The sequence below is a fragment of the Rhipicephalus microplus genome, chromosome 6 (genome assembly GCF_043290135.1).
Source record: "Rhipicephalus microplus isolate Deutch F79 chromosome 6, USDA_Rmic, whole genome shotgun sequence".
Lineage (NCBI taxonomy): Eukaryota > Metazoa > Arthropoda > Arachnida > Ixodida > Ixodidae > Rhipicephalus > Rhipicephalus microplus.
The window spans coordinates 118,178,416-118,198,152 of record NC_134705.1 but is presented as its reverse complement, the minus strand read 5'-3'; the positions used below and the strand labels follow the sequence as shown (position 1 = coordinate 118,198,152).

The following is a 19,737-nucleotide window of genomic DNA, read 5'->3' as shown; positions in this document are numbered from 1 at the left end:
ACGCGCTGCATGTTCCTCCAATCAACCCCGTCCTGTACTTTCTGCGGCCGCGTCTTACGCGTAAACTTGCTTCTTAATCTCATCTATCCTCCCTAATTTTCTGTCTCCCTCTCACGTGGTTAGCTTCTCTTGGAATCCAGTCTAATGCCCTTTAGATAACTTCAGGCCTGATCACTGTGTCTGCCTCAGCCTCTGACATCACTCCGTTTTGACCGGCGTGTTTTCACTGCACAGACGTGCCAAGCTTGATCTCGTTGCTCGGTAGACAGATTGGCAAGCCAGACGAACGTCTTCCCGGCGGGCTGGTGTGCTTGTTGACGACATGAGAAGCCCGTCTTTTTCTGCGTCCGCACTCCGTAACTTGCTGCGTGAATATGTGATGTGTTTTGTGCACTTGATATTTGCAATCTGTATGGCTGCAAGTCTGAATCGTTGGGCGATGCTGCGTGGCGAATTGTCGTGGCAAAGGGATCGAAGTTGTGAGCGTTCTTGTTTCCTAAGGACAACCGAAGAACGAAATGGGAGTGTGTCGTTCGTCAAACTGACGTCGAGATTCGTTTTCTTGGTGACCTGAAGGCACGTGTGCCCGTACTACATATTACTATTTGTTTCCAATCGCCCCATCTCGACTGTGTTGTGGTCTTGCTCTAAAATAAAGGTGTCATGTGTGCTTCTGACTTGTTGGCGTAAGCCCTGGCATTAAAATATTAAATGCGCGTGCCAGTACGATCTCCGAACAGGCGTGTTTTCTCAGGGAGGGCAAACATTTTGCTATTGGCGATTAGCGCCATGAACTATTGCTACTTTCGATAACGTGGTTGATAAAAATGGAAGGAATGACTTAGCGCATTGGTTTTGTGCATATAGCATTTTCTTTTCGGTATTCATACCACTTTATTGCGGTCAGCACCTTAGCATAATTTGCTTCCTTGAAATTCAGATGAGTGTCTACACTTGCTGTAAAACACTTTCTTAATTGGTTTTCAGTTATGATTTCTACCTGAAATATGCCGATAGGAAAATCGGCAGTGAAATCCAAGCGCCCAAGGGGGCTACATAATTTATTAGAGACCAAGTACTAATACGTTTCTCAAGACCTAAAATATATCACCAACTACGCACCACTGCGAGAGTACCCAAAGCAAAAGAGAAAACGCTGCTTCTTGTGTCAATCACAGCATTGGTTTTGTGTTTCTGTTGCAATGGTCATGACCCTGATATTATGCTGAATACCATAATTGTGGCAGCAGCACAAACTCTCCTCAATAACTACGTGTCTTTGAAGACAGATGTTCAAGAGAGTACAAATTAAACTGCAAAAGCTCTCCAGCTGAGTAAGAACAGATTCTCTGCATGCTCTACATAGTGTGTTTGTTTGCGAGTGTGTGAATAAATAATGATTAAAATTCGCCCTATTTATTTTGTCTGTTTGTTGGTTCATCGAATTTTGCTTTTATAGATCGACCACACGTTTGATAGCGTACAATCTTTGACCTTTTCGTGAAAGAAATGACTCACACGCGAAATACTTAATGGTTTGAAGTGCAATAATTCACTTAAACCAGCAACCTTTTTCATCCAAAAGGCAGGGTAAAGCTGTTAAGCGTGTAAAACTCGCCGCGAAGGCTTAATATTTTTACTGGGAGACGATGGTGGCAGTGGATTCACAGCCTCCCGTACGCGCACTCGTTCGGGCAAAACGAGTGACGTCACAGTGGGAGCGAGCAGGCCTGATAATTTTCCAGGTGGCGTTGGCGCAGTCACGCAACATAGCAACGAAAGAAAGACAAAAGAGTACTGATTGCTTGATATGTGTGGTTTAACGTCCCAAAACTACCATATGATTATGAGAGACGCCGTAGTGGAGGGCTCCAAAAATTTTGACCACCTGGGGTTCTTTAACGTGCACCCAAATCTGAGCACACGGACCTAAAACATTTCCACCTTCATCGGAAATGGAGCTGCCGCAGAGTACTACATTGCAAACAATAGAATTCATGCCCAAGCACATGATTCTTTTCTTATGAGCTTCAGAAACTACGCGCATAAGAACTCGCCGAAATTTGGTAGCTTCACCCAAACCTTTCACTAGAAGGCGTTCCTGCAAGTAGAAAAGAGGAATGTGTAGTAAAAAAAGGCATAGTAGGGAAACAAATTGCATAGCCGGCCAGTAGTCAGGATTTTGTTTTGTCTGACGGGGTGTCGGCACTTACTGACGGCCTTGTGTGTTTGAGACATAAACCTATATTCATTATTAATTTTTGGTTTAACAGTCCTCTATATCGAAATACGGGGGGGAGGGGGGGGCGGAGATACATTGGTTTCTAGTGCTACCACGGCTACGGGCCTCCTGAGTATTACGGTGGCCCGGTGGTAAAATAGTTATCTGTTAAAGCGTTGGAAAGTCTAGTGAGCGTTCCTACACTTTACGTTATCTTGCCGGGTAAGTGCATAATGTTTTCGCTATAAAACACCATAGACATGCTGCGCAGTACGTAATTTTATTATGACATTTGGGAACACGAAAGAATGGTAAAGCCCACAGGTATAGTAAAGGAAGGCTTTACACTTGTATAGTGACGCACAGAGCGTTTAGGATAGGTCGTACTTAAAGGTTAAGAAGAAACATCGAAGCAAGGTATAGCTCACAGTTAATGTAAAGAATGCTTTATAACTTGTCTAGTAATAGCGTAGAACATTAATAAAATATTATGCTATCACGTTAATAATAAAAACATATACACGATGACGCTTCCCACAATCACAGGGGAGATAAGGTGGAGGCAGGCAGTACAGATTGTCCCACACCACGTACACCAGTCAAGTTTCACGATTCGTTAATCCTGTCGTCCTTCAAACGAACATGGCTGGACATCGATGGCATTATCTTCAGAAGCCACGTCGGCTTATGTTGAGGAAAAATTTTCTAAACTTCTTGAGGCGCTCGAAAGGACCGGTGGGGTGGCACTTCTTGGAGAGATCAGTGAGATGGACGTTGAAAAGAAACCACGTCAAATTGGCCCTCCTCCTTCTGCTGTTCATGACAAACCCCGCCTGATAAAGAGGTGGAGGGAGAGAGAGAGAGAGAGCGATTACGGTAGGTTATATCAAGCGGAAATGTTCATGTACAAGCGCTTCAAAATTAGCCTCTATATGGACCCTTTTCATAGTTTTCAAGTGTGCTTCTCTGCACTGCATATTGGAACAAGTATTGGCGGCAGCTTTCGTGCCTCAAGTGGAGACGCAGTCCTACTTGAACGCTCTAGGACTTGTCTAATGTAAGTGTTTATATTAAAGAAGGTGACTCAATATTGTCCATGACATTGCGTAAGTAAACTAGCTTTGAACAGGCTATTTCCACCAAGTGACAAGCTGCAATTAGTTGTTCAAACTGCATGGCACAAAAACTAACCTTACAATTTTGAAAAGGGTCTATAACGATCACATGAATGAACGTTATACGGTCGAACATGGATGTATATAACGTGTAGGGGATCGCGATAAATTTATAAATATAAGCAACTTCAGATATCAAAAGTTCTTACAAAACAAAATACAGTCAACTAATTTTTTCAACAATAAGATAGCTACATTACGATACACTGTTAAAGAGAACACTGCAGTGAGCTCCTCTATTTATTTTATTTATTTATTAATTTACAATACTGCTAGCCCTTACGGGCTGTAGCAGGGGTGGGAGGTGAACAATACACAAACAATGTTAGGCACTACCAAGAGCGCAAAACAAGTGCTGCCATCTGGCTTTTGGATGTGAATAAGCTGCGGATCAGTACCTAATAACCTGATCTTAGCACATGCAAAGTTATGTTCACAGATATAGTACCAGGTGTCAAAAAAGTAATTGTCCCTTGTTAAACCCCTTTATGAAGGGTGTGCAGAACTTTGTACGTGTAATTCAAAGATGAGTCACACGCCGGGTGTTTCTTCAAATGGCCTGAAACTCAGCTTGAACATTCCTGCAGCTTTTCTGAGTGGACATCATCATCATCAGTAGTAGTAGCAGCAGCAGCAGCAGCCTGACTACGTCCACTGCAGGACAAAGGCCTCTCCCATGTTCCGCCAGTTAACCCGGCCCTGTGCTTGCTGCTGCCAATTTATACCCGCAAACTTCTTAATCTCATCTGCCCACCTAACCTTCTGTCTCCCCGTAACCCGCTTCCCTTCTCTTGGAATCCAGTTAGTTACCCTTAATGACCAGCGGTTATCCTGTCTACGCGTTACATGCCCGGCCCATGTCCATTTCCTCTTCTTTATTTCAACTATGATATCCTTAACCCCCGTTCGTCCCCTAATCCACTCTGCTCTCTTCTTGTCTCTTAAGGTTACACCTACCATTTTTCTTTCCATTGCTCGCTGCGTCGTCCTCAATTTAAGCTGAACCCTCTTTGTAAGTCTCCAGGTTTCTGCTCCGTAGCTAAGTACCGGCAAGATACAGTTATTATATACCTTCCTCTTGAGGGATAGTGGCAATCTACCTGTCATAAGTTGAGAGTGCTTGCCGAATGTGCTCCACCCCATTCTTATTCTTCTAGTTACTTCAATCTCGTGGTTAGGCTCTGCGGTTATTAACTGCCCTAAGTAGACATAGTCTTTTACAACTTCAAGTGCACTATTAGCTATCTCGAAGCGCTGCTCCTTTCCGAGGTTGTTGTACACTACTTTCGTTTTCTGCAGATTTATTTTAAGACTCACATTTCTGCTCTCCTTGTCTAACTCCGTAATCATGAGTTGCAATTCGTCCCTGAGTTACTCAGCAATGCAATGTCATCGGCGAAGCGCAAGTTACCAAAGTATTCTCCATTAACTCTTATCCCTAACTGTTCCAATTCTAGACTTCTGAAAACCTCCTGTAAGCACGCGGTAAATATCATTGGGGAGATTGTGTCCCTCTGCCTTACACCCTTCTTGTTTGGTATTCTGTTGCTTTCTTTATGAAGCACTATGGTAGCAGTTGATGGATAATTTCCATTAACTACCATGTTCCGACAAATGAACAGATAGTGCTGTGGCGTGCAAGGTGACCAGGTCATCAAAAGGCAAGCTGACCTGCGAACTGTCGCTGACAATGAAGCCAGTACAAGTCTTGTATAGCGCATCGGTGGGTAACCGGTACTCTTCGGTCATGTTGTAAATTAGGGTTCCCATCTGGAATGAGAACGCCAGAACCTGGCTCGGAGAGTCGAATTTCTCCTCGGCCATCGCCACTGCCCGATCCTGTACCGGTAGCAGATTACAAAAAAAAAGTTCGTGGTATGGGAAATTCACGTCAGCAAGCATGCCGTTTTGAAGATTTATACACTCCTACACTTACAAACTCTATTCATTTTCTGTCTGATACGGCGTGCTTGGCCAACGCTTGATTTATGTTCGATATGCAAGTGTTTTTTAATTAGTTGAAGTGGGTGGTGATCTCAAATAGAAGCATTAAACTTCTTCATGCCAAGAACCCACGAGAAACTTGAGATTCAGAAAAAGTGGCACGTAGTAATTATTATGGCGGAATGAAACTCAACCAAGTTCAATGGCGAAGCAGAAATTGAAGCGCTGATGAGCGTGTACAAGCTGACAATCAGAAAGACGTCAATGGTCAAGACAACGGTACAGAGGCTATTCCGTGTTCACTGAGGTATGTGTTTGACGCCCCACACAACTGAGTCGGTTGATGACTGATGTAACATCGCTCACTCATTCTGGATGTCTGAATATGGAATTTGCATTTTACTGCCTTTTCAGTTCCATTTTTAGCGCTGTATATGGCTGGCGTCATTGCATAGGATTTGAGCGTGTGCTTTAAGATTAGAACATTACTCAAGAACTCCACTGAAACACAAATTGATCATTCAATTATGTTGTTCCACATAACATTAAAATGTTTGGATCAATTGCTAGGAAATCAATGGCCTTTGTTTATTATTGCTCGCTTTCGCGAAGTTTTTTTGTGTGTAAAGTACTGGCCGCAACTATTGCAGAAATTAGATGGCACTAATCAACACGTTATGCTCAGTGTTCTAAGAAGCAAGTGTAGCAAGATGTGTCTCGTATACGAACGCGACATACAACGAGGATATGTGGTGTTCTTTGGCACAAGGGCCGAACCGATACAGAACTGAAGAAGGGTATACGCTCACGTGTAACGAAACCATTAGAAGACGAAGTACATGAATGAGTGAGTGAGTGACTGAAAACAACTTTATTATGGTTCAGTGCAGATGCTGAGGTTGCCACGTGTCAGCCGGCTACTCCCACGTGGGGACCAGCAGGTCTAGCCTGACGGCCCTGTCGCGGGCACACTGGACGGCCATGTACAGTGCATTCTTTCTAGAGATGCTTCTAATTTGTTGTTCTTTGTTTTAGTTGTATTTTTAACCTTTTACGGAATACTTTTACAAAAAAAGCTTATTTTTTATGTTGAATACTGCCTGAGCTGCACAAACTGCATTTACCGACAATTCTAATTTATCTATTAGTCCTTTTCATTTTATTGTGTATGGTTAACGTTTATTTTATTTATTTTTTTTTTGTCTGTGGTCAACCAGTTTTTCGGAAGACTCTCTCAAGACTCGATAAAAGAAGAGCGCCGCGTAGCTGAAGGTGTACATGATACAGGAGGCCATCCTATAGTTCACTTAAAGCGGCGGACGAAGATGCTCGATGCAGCTACACACGCGCCTAAAAAGCCCGACCACAAGTACGCGTTGCAGGGCGCCAGTGCGTGGATTTCGGACGCGCCGCCGTGCGCCTTCTTCCTGTGTAGAGAAAGGGCATGTGTCTGCGAAGTTGTGCACCCTTTCTCTTCATAGGGAGAGGGCAAGAATCGTCTTACAAAAGCACTACTAAGTGATTCTAAAAGAGGGAAAACAACAGAAAAGTGAGCCCCGTAACTGTCTGCGTCACGTTGCGACACCTCAACAGTAGCTCACAGGGGATGGGGTTGAGGAGGGATTAAAAGAATAGAAGTAAAGGTATAGAGAAAGAGATGCGCTAGGCCCGCGAGCGAGGACATATCGAGGGGATAAGAGAGACAGGAAAGATGGAAACACGGTCACAAGGGTCCGAGGACGGGGCACCACTTGCGAGAGCTCTTCAAACGCACGTGCTGACACGCTGCAACGCGTACATTTGGTCGGGTCTTAAGAGCTGCGTTCTAAAAAAGTGCAGAGTGGTCCCGTAAGCGACGTCCACACTCACGAATCTGGGAGGAATGTCGCTGACGCTTCTCAGCGCAGTGGGTGGCAAAGCGATGCATTTCGTCGCACTGGGTACGCTAAGCACGCAGGTGATGACAACGATTATGTCCTTCCTGCCCGTGGAAGAAAAAGAAATGGAGACAAAGGAACAGTTGTTAGAATTACATGTGTTCGAGATGTCAGCGCAAGTATGAGTGCACTGAATCCATTTTTGTACAGAGTAAGTAGTGGTTTTGTGCAGAGATTGAAGAACGTTTTTATTTTTATGTATCTGTCGTACGCGGTCGTGATGGAATCACTTGGTCTTTACGCAATCGGGGCATCGGCGCCTTAAAAAAATTGACTTGCGTTGGGTAGTTAAGAGAGTAGTGAAAGTTCGTCTCATCTTGAACGACGTGATAAATTTTAGGCCTTCAGACAATGCTCTAAAGAAAGCTGATTTTGCTCGGTAGCGCAACCACTTAGACGACTCTTGAAGTAGAGCAGATCTGAAAGAAAATTTCTGTATTTATAAGATTAGCAAACAGGGAAATAAACGCTAGACATGGACACGGCGTATGCCCGAACAGGCCAGCCGACTGAAACGCTAGCATTGACCACGAGCGATTTCGTCTCGTCGTCCATTTTCGTCCGGAGTAGACAAACTCGCACTGAACGTCCGCTCTTACTCTGAGCTTGCGAGAGAAGCTTCTATCAGTTTTCCACAAAACCATTACTTATAGATGCTATGATAATTACTATTTACATTTACCACCAAGGGAAAGTAGACGTACCCAGGTAAAAACTTTACTACCATAGTTGTCACCATCTCTTTAGTAGAGTTAAAGCTCATTCTTACGTGCGACTGGCCAAGGTCGCATGATCAATTTATTCGCAAAGTAACAGGTCGCAAATAAGCAAAGTAACACGTCGCAAGATAAATTCGCAAATACGAATTTATCTTGTCACACCAAGTAATAACCGCTTATTACTTGGCATAATCGCACTGGCAGATACACACCAGTGACATCTTCAATTAACAATGTAATAAAAAGATGCATGTAGCGAATTATGACCGAAAACACGCACGCACATGCAAGCACGCAATATCAATGATTCTACGCGCAACATATCCTAACAGATAGTTGTGGACTCCTTGTAGCTCCAATTTGGTAAAGCGAATATTGAAACGAAGAGTAGACATGAATAGACAAATATACTTTCAAACCAATTCCAACTATACTGTGGTCAACAGAGGCAGCAATAATTACTAACACATGAGGCGTGAGAGCAGTTACCTATACTAAGCCCGAGACTAAGGTAAAGAGAAGGCTTACTATTTTACGCCTACTTCAATAATGCTAGTAGTGCTTTAGCGTAGTGCATTAAAGTTGGTACTGCGCTACTAATTTTGCACCTTTTTAACCCATATATGCCTAGTGTCCTACATGTAGGACGCTGAAAATTTTCATTGTAAATTGAATGTTTTTTTTTTGTAAAAAAGCTACCGCTAATTGTTATGTGTTGACGATGCCGTGCCCTTATAACGCGCTAGTGTAGGCGATCGCCAGGCTACCAGTCGGCTTGTGAGCGTAGTCTCAAAACTGTTGTGTCACGTGCCTGAAGCAGAGCACCATGCCGCGAACGAAATGCAATGTAATACAGATTCAAAATAATCGCGATGCTGACAATATTTTTCTGGATTGATTGTCAATTATTAGGTCTGCAGTAAACTTTGTATAACCGTGATGTGCGGTAAAGTTTATTGTTTGTGGTCTCTCAAACATTGGTGTCCTACCTATAGGACGCTAGGCACATGGGGTGTCACGCTGTGTCAACTTGGAACGCGTGCCGCATCGTGCCCGTGAAGCTTGTAGTAACGCAATTACATGCATATGGATGTATAGTACGTTCATGTAATTACTTTATTTGCACTCAGGAGATTCTCTGAAGTTCATTTCACTGAAAAAAATATTTGCAGATGCCAACGACATTTGGAGCATATGGACGTTGGCAATGTTGTGCCTTCACTTGTCAGCATTCTGCCGCCCAACAATCATGCTGGTGCAGTTACAAGTCAATAAAGCGGTGATCAAGAAGGCACGCAGAAACAAATTCAAAAGAACTCTCGAGGCTTTTACAATTACTGATTCGACACTGAATAAAAAATCTTGTATGCTGTTGGAAGGACAATAGCACGGTTAACACGATCTCAAATGGTCTTCGACTTGAACCGCAGCAAATGGTGAAAAGACACTCAAGATAAAAGCGATCTAAGGACATAGTGGAGCAGCCTTTTTGTTTTTCAAATACAATGCAAACGTGGGCGAGGTTGGCCTACCGAGTCAAAATATTGCAAAGTACCACACTGCCACGAGAAGTATGAAGTGGTAGTCATCACTGCCAACGTATCTCCTTGATGCATGTGTGAACAATGCATTCCAGTTGTACGAAAACGGAACAGACAAAGCGGACCTGAGAATGTTTCGAAGGGCAGTTACAATGTAGTAAATAAAGAGATATTGCTTCAAGCCATTGCGTGGAAGAAGCCTGCCAGTCTCAGCAGGAGGCGCAAAGCTGATTTGAATGCACTGACCACTTAGTCATCCTCCGAGAAAGGCGAACAATGTGTGCTCATAGCCATGGGAAGACCACCATCTGTTGTAAAATATGTGACATTACAATGCATTCAAAATCTTTCAAATTATACCATTCATTTAAGGAAGTATTGTGGCACGCGGAACGCGTTTCAAAATGACACAATGCGACACTTATGTGCCTAGCGTCCTATATGTAGGATGGTGCCAAAAACGTTGTCAGAAAAAGTTTTCTTGCGAATGAAAGTTTTATTTTATTTTCTGAGAGCTTAGAAGCTATTATTCTGAGAAAAGAAAATTGTTTTGTTAATATCCTCAAGTTCAGGCATATATGGGTTAAGGGTGTATTTTAGTTTCTAAGAAGTGGCACATGGGTTCAAAGACGTTTCTTTGATTCCTAGCACAACGGCAGCATTTTTTAGTGGATGAAATTCAGAAACAACCATGTAAGCAAATTATATTGCGCATTTAAAATCCACAGATTATCAAAAATATTCAGGCGTGTATTTTCAGCAAATTGTGGTATTAGAGCACGCGATCCCCTGATTCTGCTTTCAACCACAAATTACGCACTTTTTTTTTCAAAACAATCAACCTATTCAGTATCCCACACAATCATCTTTCCAGAATGATAGCAACTATAAGGTACACTATAAAGCAGTGAAATAATGATAGCCAGCATGCGCGCATTCCCGCCATCTTGCTGCAGCATGTATTTCAAATGATGGACAAATAAGTCTCACGAAATTCCACTTACGCTGCAGTCGCCGCAAGGACTAAAACCTGCAGATTCTGCCAGGAGCTGTTGTCGTTGTAGTAGAAAAAGCCGATGCCATAAATAATTCTTGACGTCGGTCCCTTCAACGCTGCCAGTTTCTGATATCGGAAAATAGATGATACGAACAGGTATTGGGATGCTCGAGCTTTTTTGTTCGAATATGTACAGTCACGCTCAATATAAGCTGTAACACGCTGCCTGTGGGGTTACGACCCCAAGGCTGAACGACGAGACCAGAAAACGCGAAATCGGTTCATAACTTACGCTAACTTGACAGCTTAATTTATAAACTTTTTTATATACACGCTTGTTTGCAGCGTTGTCGCCATTTTGAGCCCAAAGTGGGTGTATAAAGATGTTTTGAGCGTGCCTGTCAAGGGTGGCAACAGGATTATTTTACCGGTGAGTTCCTTCAGGTGGGTAGGAATCCGGGGAACTTGGCCATTGTGTTATGACTATGTTGCCTCTGGGAGGGGGGCACGGGAAATTTGGAGAAGCTCCAGCCCCCCATGCACACGCTGGCACCACCTCCTGCGACTGTACTATCAACAGCAAACATTTGCGCAACACCAAGTGTTCGACAAAGCTAAATTCCTGATTAGTCTGCGAATGCCATTTCGAAATAAATGTTACACTGCACTTCGAATGCCGACCTATGCTGTCACCAGCTTGATTACAAGCATTAGGCACTGATATAGAAGAAACTCGCGTTTGTTGTGGATACAACGTCCCGCAAACTTTTATTGTTGATAGTACATGTGTGATGAATAAAAAATGCACTAAAGACATGCGAAACAACGGAGAAAGCTGCAGGACTACCAAACTCGCAACCCAGTCCATTCTTCGAAGATGTACACACAGCTTTCACAGCTGCGCACAACCGTAGGTGCACGCTGTGAAAGTAAACGGTTTCCTGGTCGCACTGACAGGCCCTTTATTTGTAACTAAGACAGTCCTTAAGAAAATAGCGTTCCTTTCATTTACGAACGTTTTCCTGAAATGCCATTTGGTTCCAAGCACAAAGGCACCCCTTACAAGCAAAGACCAACGGTTTCAGATATGCCAATTTTTTTCTCGCGATCTCTGGATTCGAATAACAGAATGCTTCGCACACGATGGTAGAACAGTAACGAAACATTGTCCCTCATGCATCCACCGAGTTTTCAAACCACGACTGCATTGCGAAAGACACCTTCTTCGTCTTCTTCTCTTCTTTTTCTCAGTATGCTGCACTACCCTTCCCCTCTGAAGCTTTTAGAACTTCCTCCGGGAGCAGATTGCCTTTGACCAAGTTACAGTAGGATTCGCGTGGTACATTTGAAACAGCATAAACAACTTTATAACATATGAAGTTTTAACTTCAAGAAAGAAATAGCCTAGATGTTAAACCGAACCTGCAAGCCTGAAACGTGAACCTGGAAGATAAAATATTTCTCGAGTAATTGAAAGTGTGAACGTTTAACAGAATAAGTTATCACGCACAGATTAAAAGTAGAAATAAAATTCACTATAACAAAATAGACTACCACTATTCGCACCACCAAGTCGAATAAAGAGATTTAAGTGTTACTGATGATATGGAAAGGTATGAACATCCAACCTTGCAAAAGCATGCTTTAAAGGGAGCGAGAACAGGTTAGAACGTGAAATTAAATCGTAGTATACATAAATGCAAAAACATGAAGTATAGCGATATAATCCAGCATTACTTTCGAGTTGAGGCCAAGATTTATATCTTTTAAATCTTAAAGTTACCAAAAAAAAAACCGTTTTGCTGTGCTGCCTAGTGGAAGAGCATTAAAGCTGGCCTATGGATTATGGCGTTCATGACTTTGCTGAACGTGGTTGCGTTGTCTGATGCTGTCCTGCTTGCCAGTCCTCAAAGTTTATTATTACTACGTTCATTATCAGTCATCCCCGTTCAATTATGTTCTGTTTAAAATGTAACAGGACTGGCACCGTGAAAAGCAGCGCTGTCGTCGTGGCTGCCAGTGAACCAAGTCAACCTGTTGCGCTTGCGCAAGGAGTGCAAGCACGCGCAGTAGACCACCGCGCTCAAACACGAACTGCCCGAGCACTCACTGTTTGCAGCGTGTGAGCATACGGCCTATATATTCGCTGCAAATATAAAAACTCTAATTACAAATATTACGCGGCGTTTTCCACTTTACCGTTACGTAATCTGACTTACTGATGGGTAAAATTTTCTTCGCGTTAAAGAAACGTTAGGCACCATAAATAAGGTTGCTGTTCCCTTTAACATGCTAAAAAAGCATAATGATTGTGGTACTAAGGGAGTTTCTCGTTCTCCCCTTAAAAGTATTTTCTTCAGTAGTTGCTGCAAGACGCTTATTAATACGTGTGTGTTCTTTTTATTGACCACACTTTATTGTAACGAAAAACTGAAAGAGAAAAACTTCTAGCGGATAGGAGATTACGATTTCGCAACACTTAAACCACCCCTCCCCCCACGAGAAAACTAGTAAGCGATAAAACGCATTAAATGAATTGTGCATAAAGACGCCATTTTCAAATGGCCGTATCGAACGCCATGACGTCATAGATGTCTGATGCGTCATAGGTTTTTCCCAATCAATAAAAATAAGCAACATTGTTATCTGATCAGACTCTAAAGTTAACACGCAACGTTTCGCGAAATTTTATCGAGCCAGTATCACCAAAGCACGAAAACTTCGCAATGAAATACGTAACGCTGAATGCAGAAGTTTCAGCACAAGATTTATTATTGAGACTCAGACGTTCCCCTTTTACTCTAGTAATAAATGTAGAGTTGTGAAATCAACAAAACCTAAGTGCTCGGAGCACAATTCATCAATCTGACCCGACTCATTGTTCAAACTTAGTGCCCTTCACTTGCCACTATTCACGAATAAAATTGTTTAAATATGTCACGTCGCGAACAATGCCAAAACTATGTGTGTTAAAGAAGGTGTCTTACTTCGAGAGCTGACTCTGTTAAGGGTGCGTAGTGCTTGACTCTGGAGGGGTAGTCGTACATGTTGAGGATTCCCAAGTGAACGACGTTCTTCTGTCGAAGCTGGGCGAGCTGCTCGGATACTTTGGTCGTGAAATACGAGGGATCTGAGAATCTGCGAATGAAGAGAATGAGCTCTCACACATCTTTGCAATTGACTGTAACAGCACTCTGATATGAAATAAATATTTGCACACTCGAGAGAGTAAGGCCATGCATGTACCTATATGCAGAATACACATGAGTCGATGACCGCAATTGTCTGCTTTCCCGGTGACGGTTACAAGAACAGTCCATACAGAAGCGAACAAACGAAGCGATTTTATTCCTGCTTCTTTGAAATGAAGTTTCTCTCTTAACCTTTTTTGAGTGTTTGGATTCGACGAGCTGCCAGTGACAGTCACGCGAAACAACCAGTCCTTAGGCTTGCTGAGCCCTGCCGCAGATTACTGGTAAGATGAGGCGTGGTTGTCGTTCTAACAATATTTAGAGCTAGAAGACAGCAAATATTTCGTGACTGACCCCCCGCCCCCCCCCCCCCCTTCCTCCCATGCCACATTTGATTTTTTCCATAGGCCACCACCGCAAAACCAACGGCCCATTTTTCATATATACTGCGTGTTTACAGCGTTAAGAAATAAGAACAAAGAAGACACAAACGACACCGACTTGTGCTTCGACTTCGTTTCTTACTCGGTATACATCAAGACAAGTACCAACTAACCCTTCAAGGAATTTCCGTTCGGGCAGTTCTGCCTATATTGTGCCGATAATAGGTACGACAGTAATGGGGGTGTGGACAGCATTTTTTTATGTGAACTTTAATTCCTCCAACGCTTCCCGGTAAATCTTGTCTACACCAACGTAGGAAATACCTCGGTGGCCCTCCGCGTTTCCTCTGCTTCAGCAGTCAAGAGTAGGAACCTGGGAACGATATAGGCGGCAGATTGTAATTGATGACGCCTGTTCGCTGTTTTCCCCTTGTCACACATGTCCCGTTAATAGGGAGGCGATCGCCGGGCTAATTCCAAGAGCCGAAGTACCGGCCCCCCGAACCGCACCACGAAAGCGTGGACAATTTATAAGTGGTCCTTTTTGGCACGCCAGCGGACGCCGGCTGTGGCCCAAAGAACAAGTCAGAGCCGAGAGTTGATAAACAAAACAAATATTATATTCTCGAAATTGGCAGATCGAAAACAATACCCAAGAATGCACACTCCACAATAGTTACATACAATATGTCACCAATCAAACCAATCAATCAACGTACTACACAAAACAGTCAGCCACACTTGAAACAACGGACACGGACAACAATACGTACTACAATGCAGTCGCATGCATTGAACAGCCAAGACACTTAAGGACTAAAGCGATAGAAAACCTATTCAGTCCAAAGTCCTTGGAACAGAAGTCTGAATGATACTCTTCCGAGAATCACTCACTCAAAGTCCAGCGTTGTTGTCGTTCCGTAGCTCTCGAAGTTTCTCTTCCAGGAAACTTCGCGTCCTCAAATGGCCACTCTCCAAGCTTCGAGCTTCTTCGCCGGAAATCCGTCGGCTTCACACACGCAGCTGTTGCCCGCGTCTTCGCTCGATAGCGGTAAACCCACGCTCTTGCCTGTAGCTCGAGCCGTCCCTACGGACCAAAACTTCGCCGACTACACGGCGAACTCTCTACGCACTCTGGCGCTCACTTCCGTCTCCTCCTGTTCTGTCACTACGGGCAGAACCTTCGCCGACTACACGGCGGAATTCCTACGCGCTCCGGCGCTAACTTTCGTCTTCTCCTGATTCCCCGTCTCGGCTGCTCGGTTAAATACCTTGCGCGCGACTTTCCAGATGTTTCTCGTCATTTCGTCGGCGCGATACGCAGCGAAGGCTGGGAAGAGGCGCGAGACGGTTCGACTGCCCTCTCCGGAGGATGATTCACTCGGTCTGACCCCGCCTCCTTCGTTCTAGAAAAATCGCGGCCTTGCTGGGCCGCCGATGTGGGGTGAGGAGGATCGTCTGCGAAGCCGTGCTTCTGCGGGGAGAGCGCGCGCCCGGGAGCCCTGGATGTTTGCTTTCTTTTTTTTTCTTTTTACCTCGCGGCGTTTCTGCCGCCCGTTGTCACAAGGATTTGGCGGCGCGCTCTTGTTTAGCGCTCGTTCTGTGACACCCCTTCTTTTTCTCTTATTGGCTGCCTCCCCCATAATACTGTGGAAATTACGACTCTGTTAGTGCCGAATTCAAGGGATCATTGGCCACGTGAAGCCAGATGTTTCGTGACTGCAACGGCATTGAAAGTTGGGTAGCTTGGTGAAGTAGCATTCGAGGTATATGCCTCGCCGCAGTGGTCTAGTGGCTAAGGCACTCGGATGCTGATCCTCAGTTCACGGGATAGAATCCTGGCTGCGGCGGCTGCATTTTCGATGGAGACGAAAATTCCTTAGGCCCATGCACTCAGATTTGGGTGCACGTTAAAAAAACCCAGGTAGTTGAAATTTCCGGAGCCTGCCACTACGGCGTCTCTCATAATGATATGGTGGTTTTGGGACATTACCCCCACATATCAATCAATCAATTTAGGTATACAGCACTAGGAGATACATCTCTTTCGTGTCCCTCGTAGAGCTTCGTCTTCGTCATTATCGCGCTGTACATGAACATGCACTTGGTGATTCACGTCTGTCCACATCTCTATTTTTCAGAGAACCAACGATGCTGAAATGAAAAGAACCGCATATACTCGTGTATGAGCTGCCCGCACGTATAAACTCACCCCCTACCCTACTTTACGGACGCGTAAACATGGGGCAAAAAACTCGAACGTCCCAAAATAAAGACTACAGCGGCAGACTTGCTGCTGTACCTATAAGGCCATCTGGTGCATCGTCGCAGAGTGGGTGGTGTTGTGTTTGAGCATCGCTCGCCACTTATCAGCCAGCGCCCAAGTTTGGCTCATCCGCTCCGGACGATAATCTGTTTTTGCGTATGTGCCTATATGTGTGCCCCCCCCCCCTTCATTCTCGGCGTGCCTTTATAATCAACTGCGCACCATGCCGTGGGGCCATTCTTTTTCACCTCCTTTCGACAAGCATGCAGCATTAAAACCTACGTTCTTCTTTCTCATGGCTTCTTCCTCTCCCGGCTTGGGGCCCGACTCGATCAAACGAAAGACTGTGCAGCTCCTGGAGACTGTTTTGTTGTGTGTCATGTCACTCTAACACTGTGTGGCAGAGGACGATCAGCTCAGGGGCCATGTCGATGAAGTCAGCTCGTCTAGTAAGTGATTAAACATTGAATGATAGAATAGTGTTTTAACATTTGTTTCCAGTTTTTTTTTTCAAATTACCTCCGCAGTAGTTGCAGTGGTGCTACAGAGTGATAGTGCAAAGCAATACGCCCGGTTTGTGTATAACCCGCCCGCGAGCAAGAGCTGATGAAAAAATTACGGCATATTCACGGGGTGAATGATGACGAATGGGCGAAGCTCCGGAGGGATTCATCGGTAAACTGTGAATCTTCCGTGTAATTCGCCCAGTCGATCATCATGTAAAGACGTGAGAAACGCTGTGTGTGTATATACACAAATCAACTTTTATTTGTTCTTAGACGATAGATGGCTTGCGATGTCCCTTGCCTCGCGCGCTCGCACATCGGGATTCTGTCTGCGAGCGCGCGCTGCTGCCGCCTTGCGCTCTCTCCGCTGTGCAGCCTTATCCATCCGGCGACTCCGAGCGCGCGCCAACAGCGAACGGATTTTATTACAACGCTCCCCCTAGCGTACGTCGCCGCACTAAATCGAACGATTGCCTTCAACCAATGACACGCGCCATATGTGACATCATTCCTATTTTATAAGATCTCGCGTCTTTCATCAACTACAAGTACCGCTGTCTAATTTATAACATCTTGCATCTTTTCATCATCAGCTACAAGTACCACCATCTAGTAAACACTACAAGAACTAAACGAGAGGTGGCTACATACAGGAGACGGTACCGCCATCTAGTGAACACTGCAAGAACTAAACTAAAGGTGGCTACATACAGGGGACGGTACCGCCATCTAGTGAACACTGCAAGAACTAAACTAGAGGTGGCTACATACAGGCTACAGGGGACGCACAGCCCACGCCCTAAGGAGCTTTGCCCCTAAAAAGTGTGGCTCGCACAAGATTCTTATTTTAAGGACTCAGGATATTGCATTCAAAGATTGACTTACTTTCGACCTCACCAACCGAAAGCCGGGCCCCGCCGTGGTTGTCTAGTGGCTAAGGTACTCGGCTGCTGACCCGCAAGTCACGGGATGGAATCCCGGATGCGGCGGCTGCATTTTCGATGGAGGCGGAAATGTTGTAGGACTGTGTGCTCTGATTTTGGTGCACGTTAAGTAATCCTAGGTGGTCGAAATTTACGGAGCTCTCCACCACTGCGTCTCTCATAATTATATGGTGGTTTTGGGACCCTATACCAGCGTCATGTCGAAAAGTGACCACATTACCATGTGTAATGTAGCGTGATAGCACAATAAAATAACAACCTGGCGACAGAGAACGAGAATTTCGTAACTAGTTTGTCACTGAGTCCTTCCAACTTATTGGAAAAGGCTCAACTGTGATTCGCCGTCGTCATCAGCTGTAGTATCAATGATGTGCCCATAATGCCTTTTAATTGTGTAGCGGGTACCTCACTCCTCCACAGAATGACAGCTAATGGCGTTGTAGGTCATTCCCAAGTTGAGAAATTTTATGACTTATGGCGAAGTACGTACCTTGCCTGGATTAAGAGCCCCAGAAGAGTTTAGAACAAGTTCTGTAAGTGCAGTTCATCCAAGCTTTTGCTGTGACCAGCTTTGTCGCGCAGGCCTGGCGTTCTTTTTTACCCGCTGTGAATATTTTTACCCATGAAACACACGCAAAAGATGTGTGTGTGTGTGTGTGTGTGGGTGCGAAGGGGGAGGGGGCGTCAGTGCGCTGTGGTAGAACTTCACCACTCGCGAAGGAAAGATAACTCCGTAGACACACCGATTTTACCGCCGACCGTGCTTCTCAAGAAGGCTCACTTACCGCGCGTCGAAGGAGACACCACAGCTTGTCGTGGAATATACTGTGGAGCAGACCGTGGTGAACGTCGTGTAGCTATCCGCGTCGTCAACTGGCGCAATTGTGCCTTGGTCCACGCGAACGTGCGTGTACATAATGATGTCACATAGGTTGTCGCCCGGGTACATTGAAGCCACCGTAGCCGTCTCGGACACCGAGCAGAGTAGAGGTTTCCCATTGTACGGGGCTGCGCAAAGAAACCGTTTCGGAGCGCTTTTGAAGAATCTGTTAGTGAAAGTCATTACAAGGATGTTGGCAAACCTAGAATGACCACCATTCTTACAGGCTCGCGGAAAAATACCTGCGATGGAGTGTTACAATGACATTTGTTACATTCTACTTGCAGCCACATTCACGTGTACAGCCAAAATGAAATAATGAAATGCATTTAGCGGCTTTCCCTATGGGTAAGGATAGTGCTGCATTGATAACAATGTTTATTCGAAGTTTATTCGAAAAATTTGCCCGACCACAAAATTTTTCGATGAATTCCACTTACTCCGAGACCTCGACAACTTCGCTCGAAGCTTAAGGTTGCGCGAATATTTCTTAGATAGGCCTTCTAACCACAAAACAATTCACCGTCGTAAATCAAATGATTGGACACCGAACAGTAATCGAGACAAGTGCTTGGACCTTTATATCACCGCAGTACAGAAAGATATAGTACACGAATACCACAGACAGAAAGGAAACCGAGAAAACTTGACCAAATCTGAAAAAATAAGCATGAAAAATTTGGCATCTAGGACAGACATAACAATAAAACCCGCTGACAAAGGAGGAGCAATTGTAGTCCTTAATACAACCAACTACCTACAAGAAGCATACCGCCAACTAGACTACTCAAGATTTTACGAACGCCTCCCAGGTGATCCGACAGACGAATACAAACGTATCGTATCAACAGAACTAAAGAAACTGTTGGACGCAGAAAAGATAACCAACACTGACCACAAACTGATGCAAGCAGCATACCCTCGTCCAGGTCGCTTCTACATCCTCCCAAAAATTCATAAACCCGGTAACCCAGGTCGACCAATCATATCAGGCATCGGTACAATAACTGAACCCATATCAGGGTACGTGGAC

At 44.6% G+C, this 19,737-nt stretch overlaps 1 protein-coding gene across 3 annotated transcripts; it reads right to left on the bottom strand.

Moving 5' to 3' along the window:
• Window positions 1-2,485: 2,485 nt before the first annotated feature.
• Window positions 2,486-18,829, bottom strand: LOC142764896 (uncharacterized). 3 transcript variants are annotated; one of them, XM_075865441.1, is made up of 6 exons: window positions 18,610-18,829; window positions 13,522-13,672; window positions 10,542-10,660; window positions 7,210-7,321; window positions 5,068-5,235; window positions 2,486-3,054 (listed from the first exon to the last, which is right to left on the bottom strand). In XM_075865441.1, the coding sequence occupies exons 1-6, from the start codon at window positions 18,771-18,773 to the stop codon at window positions 2,890-2,892; spliced, it is 879 nt and encodes a 292-aa protein (XP_075721556.1). In that variant the 5' UTR covers window positions 18,774-18,829; the 3' UTR covers window positions 2,486-2,889. The 3 variants fall into 3 exon arrangements, with proteins under 3 accessions (XP_075721556.1, XP_075721557.1, XP_075721558.1); XM_075865442.1 differs by having other exon boundaries at window positions 5,068-5,166; XM_075865443.1 differs by lacking the exon at window positions 5,068-5,235.
• Between the last annotated feature and the right edge of the window lie 908 nt (window positions 18,830-19,737).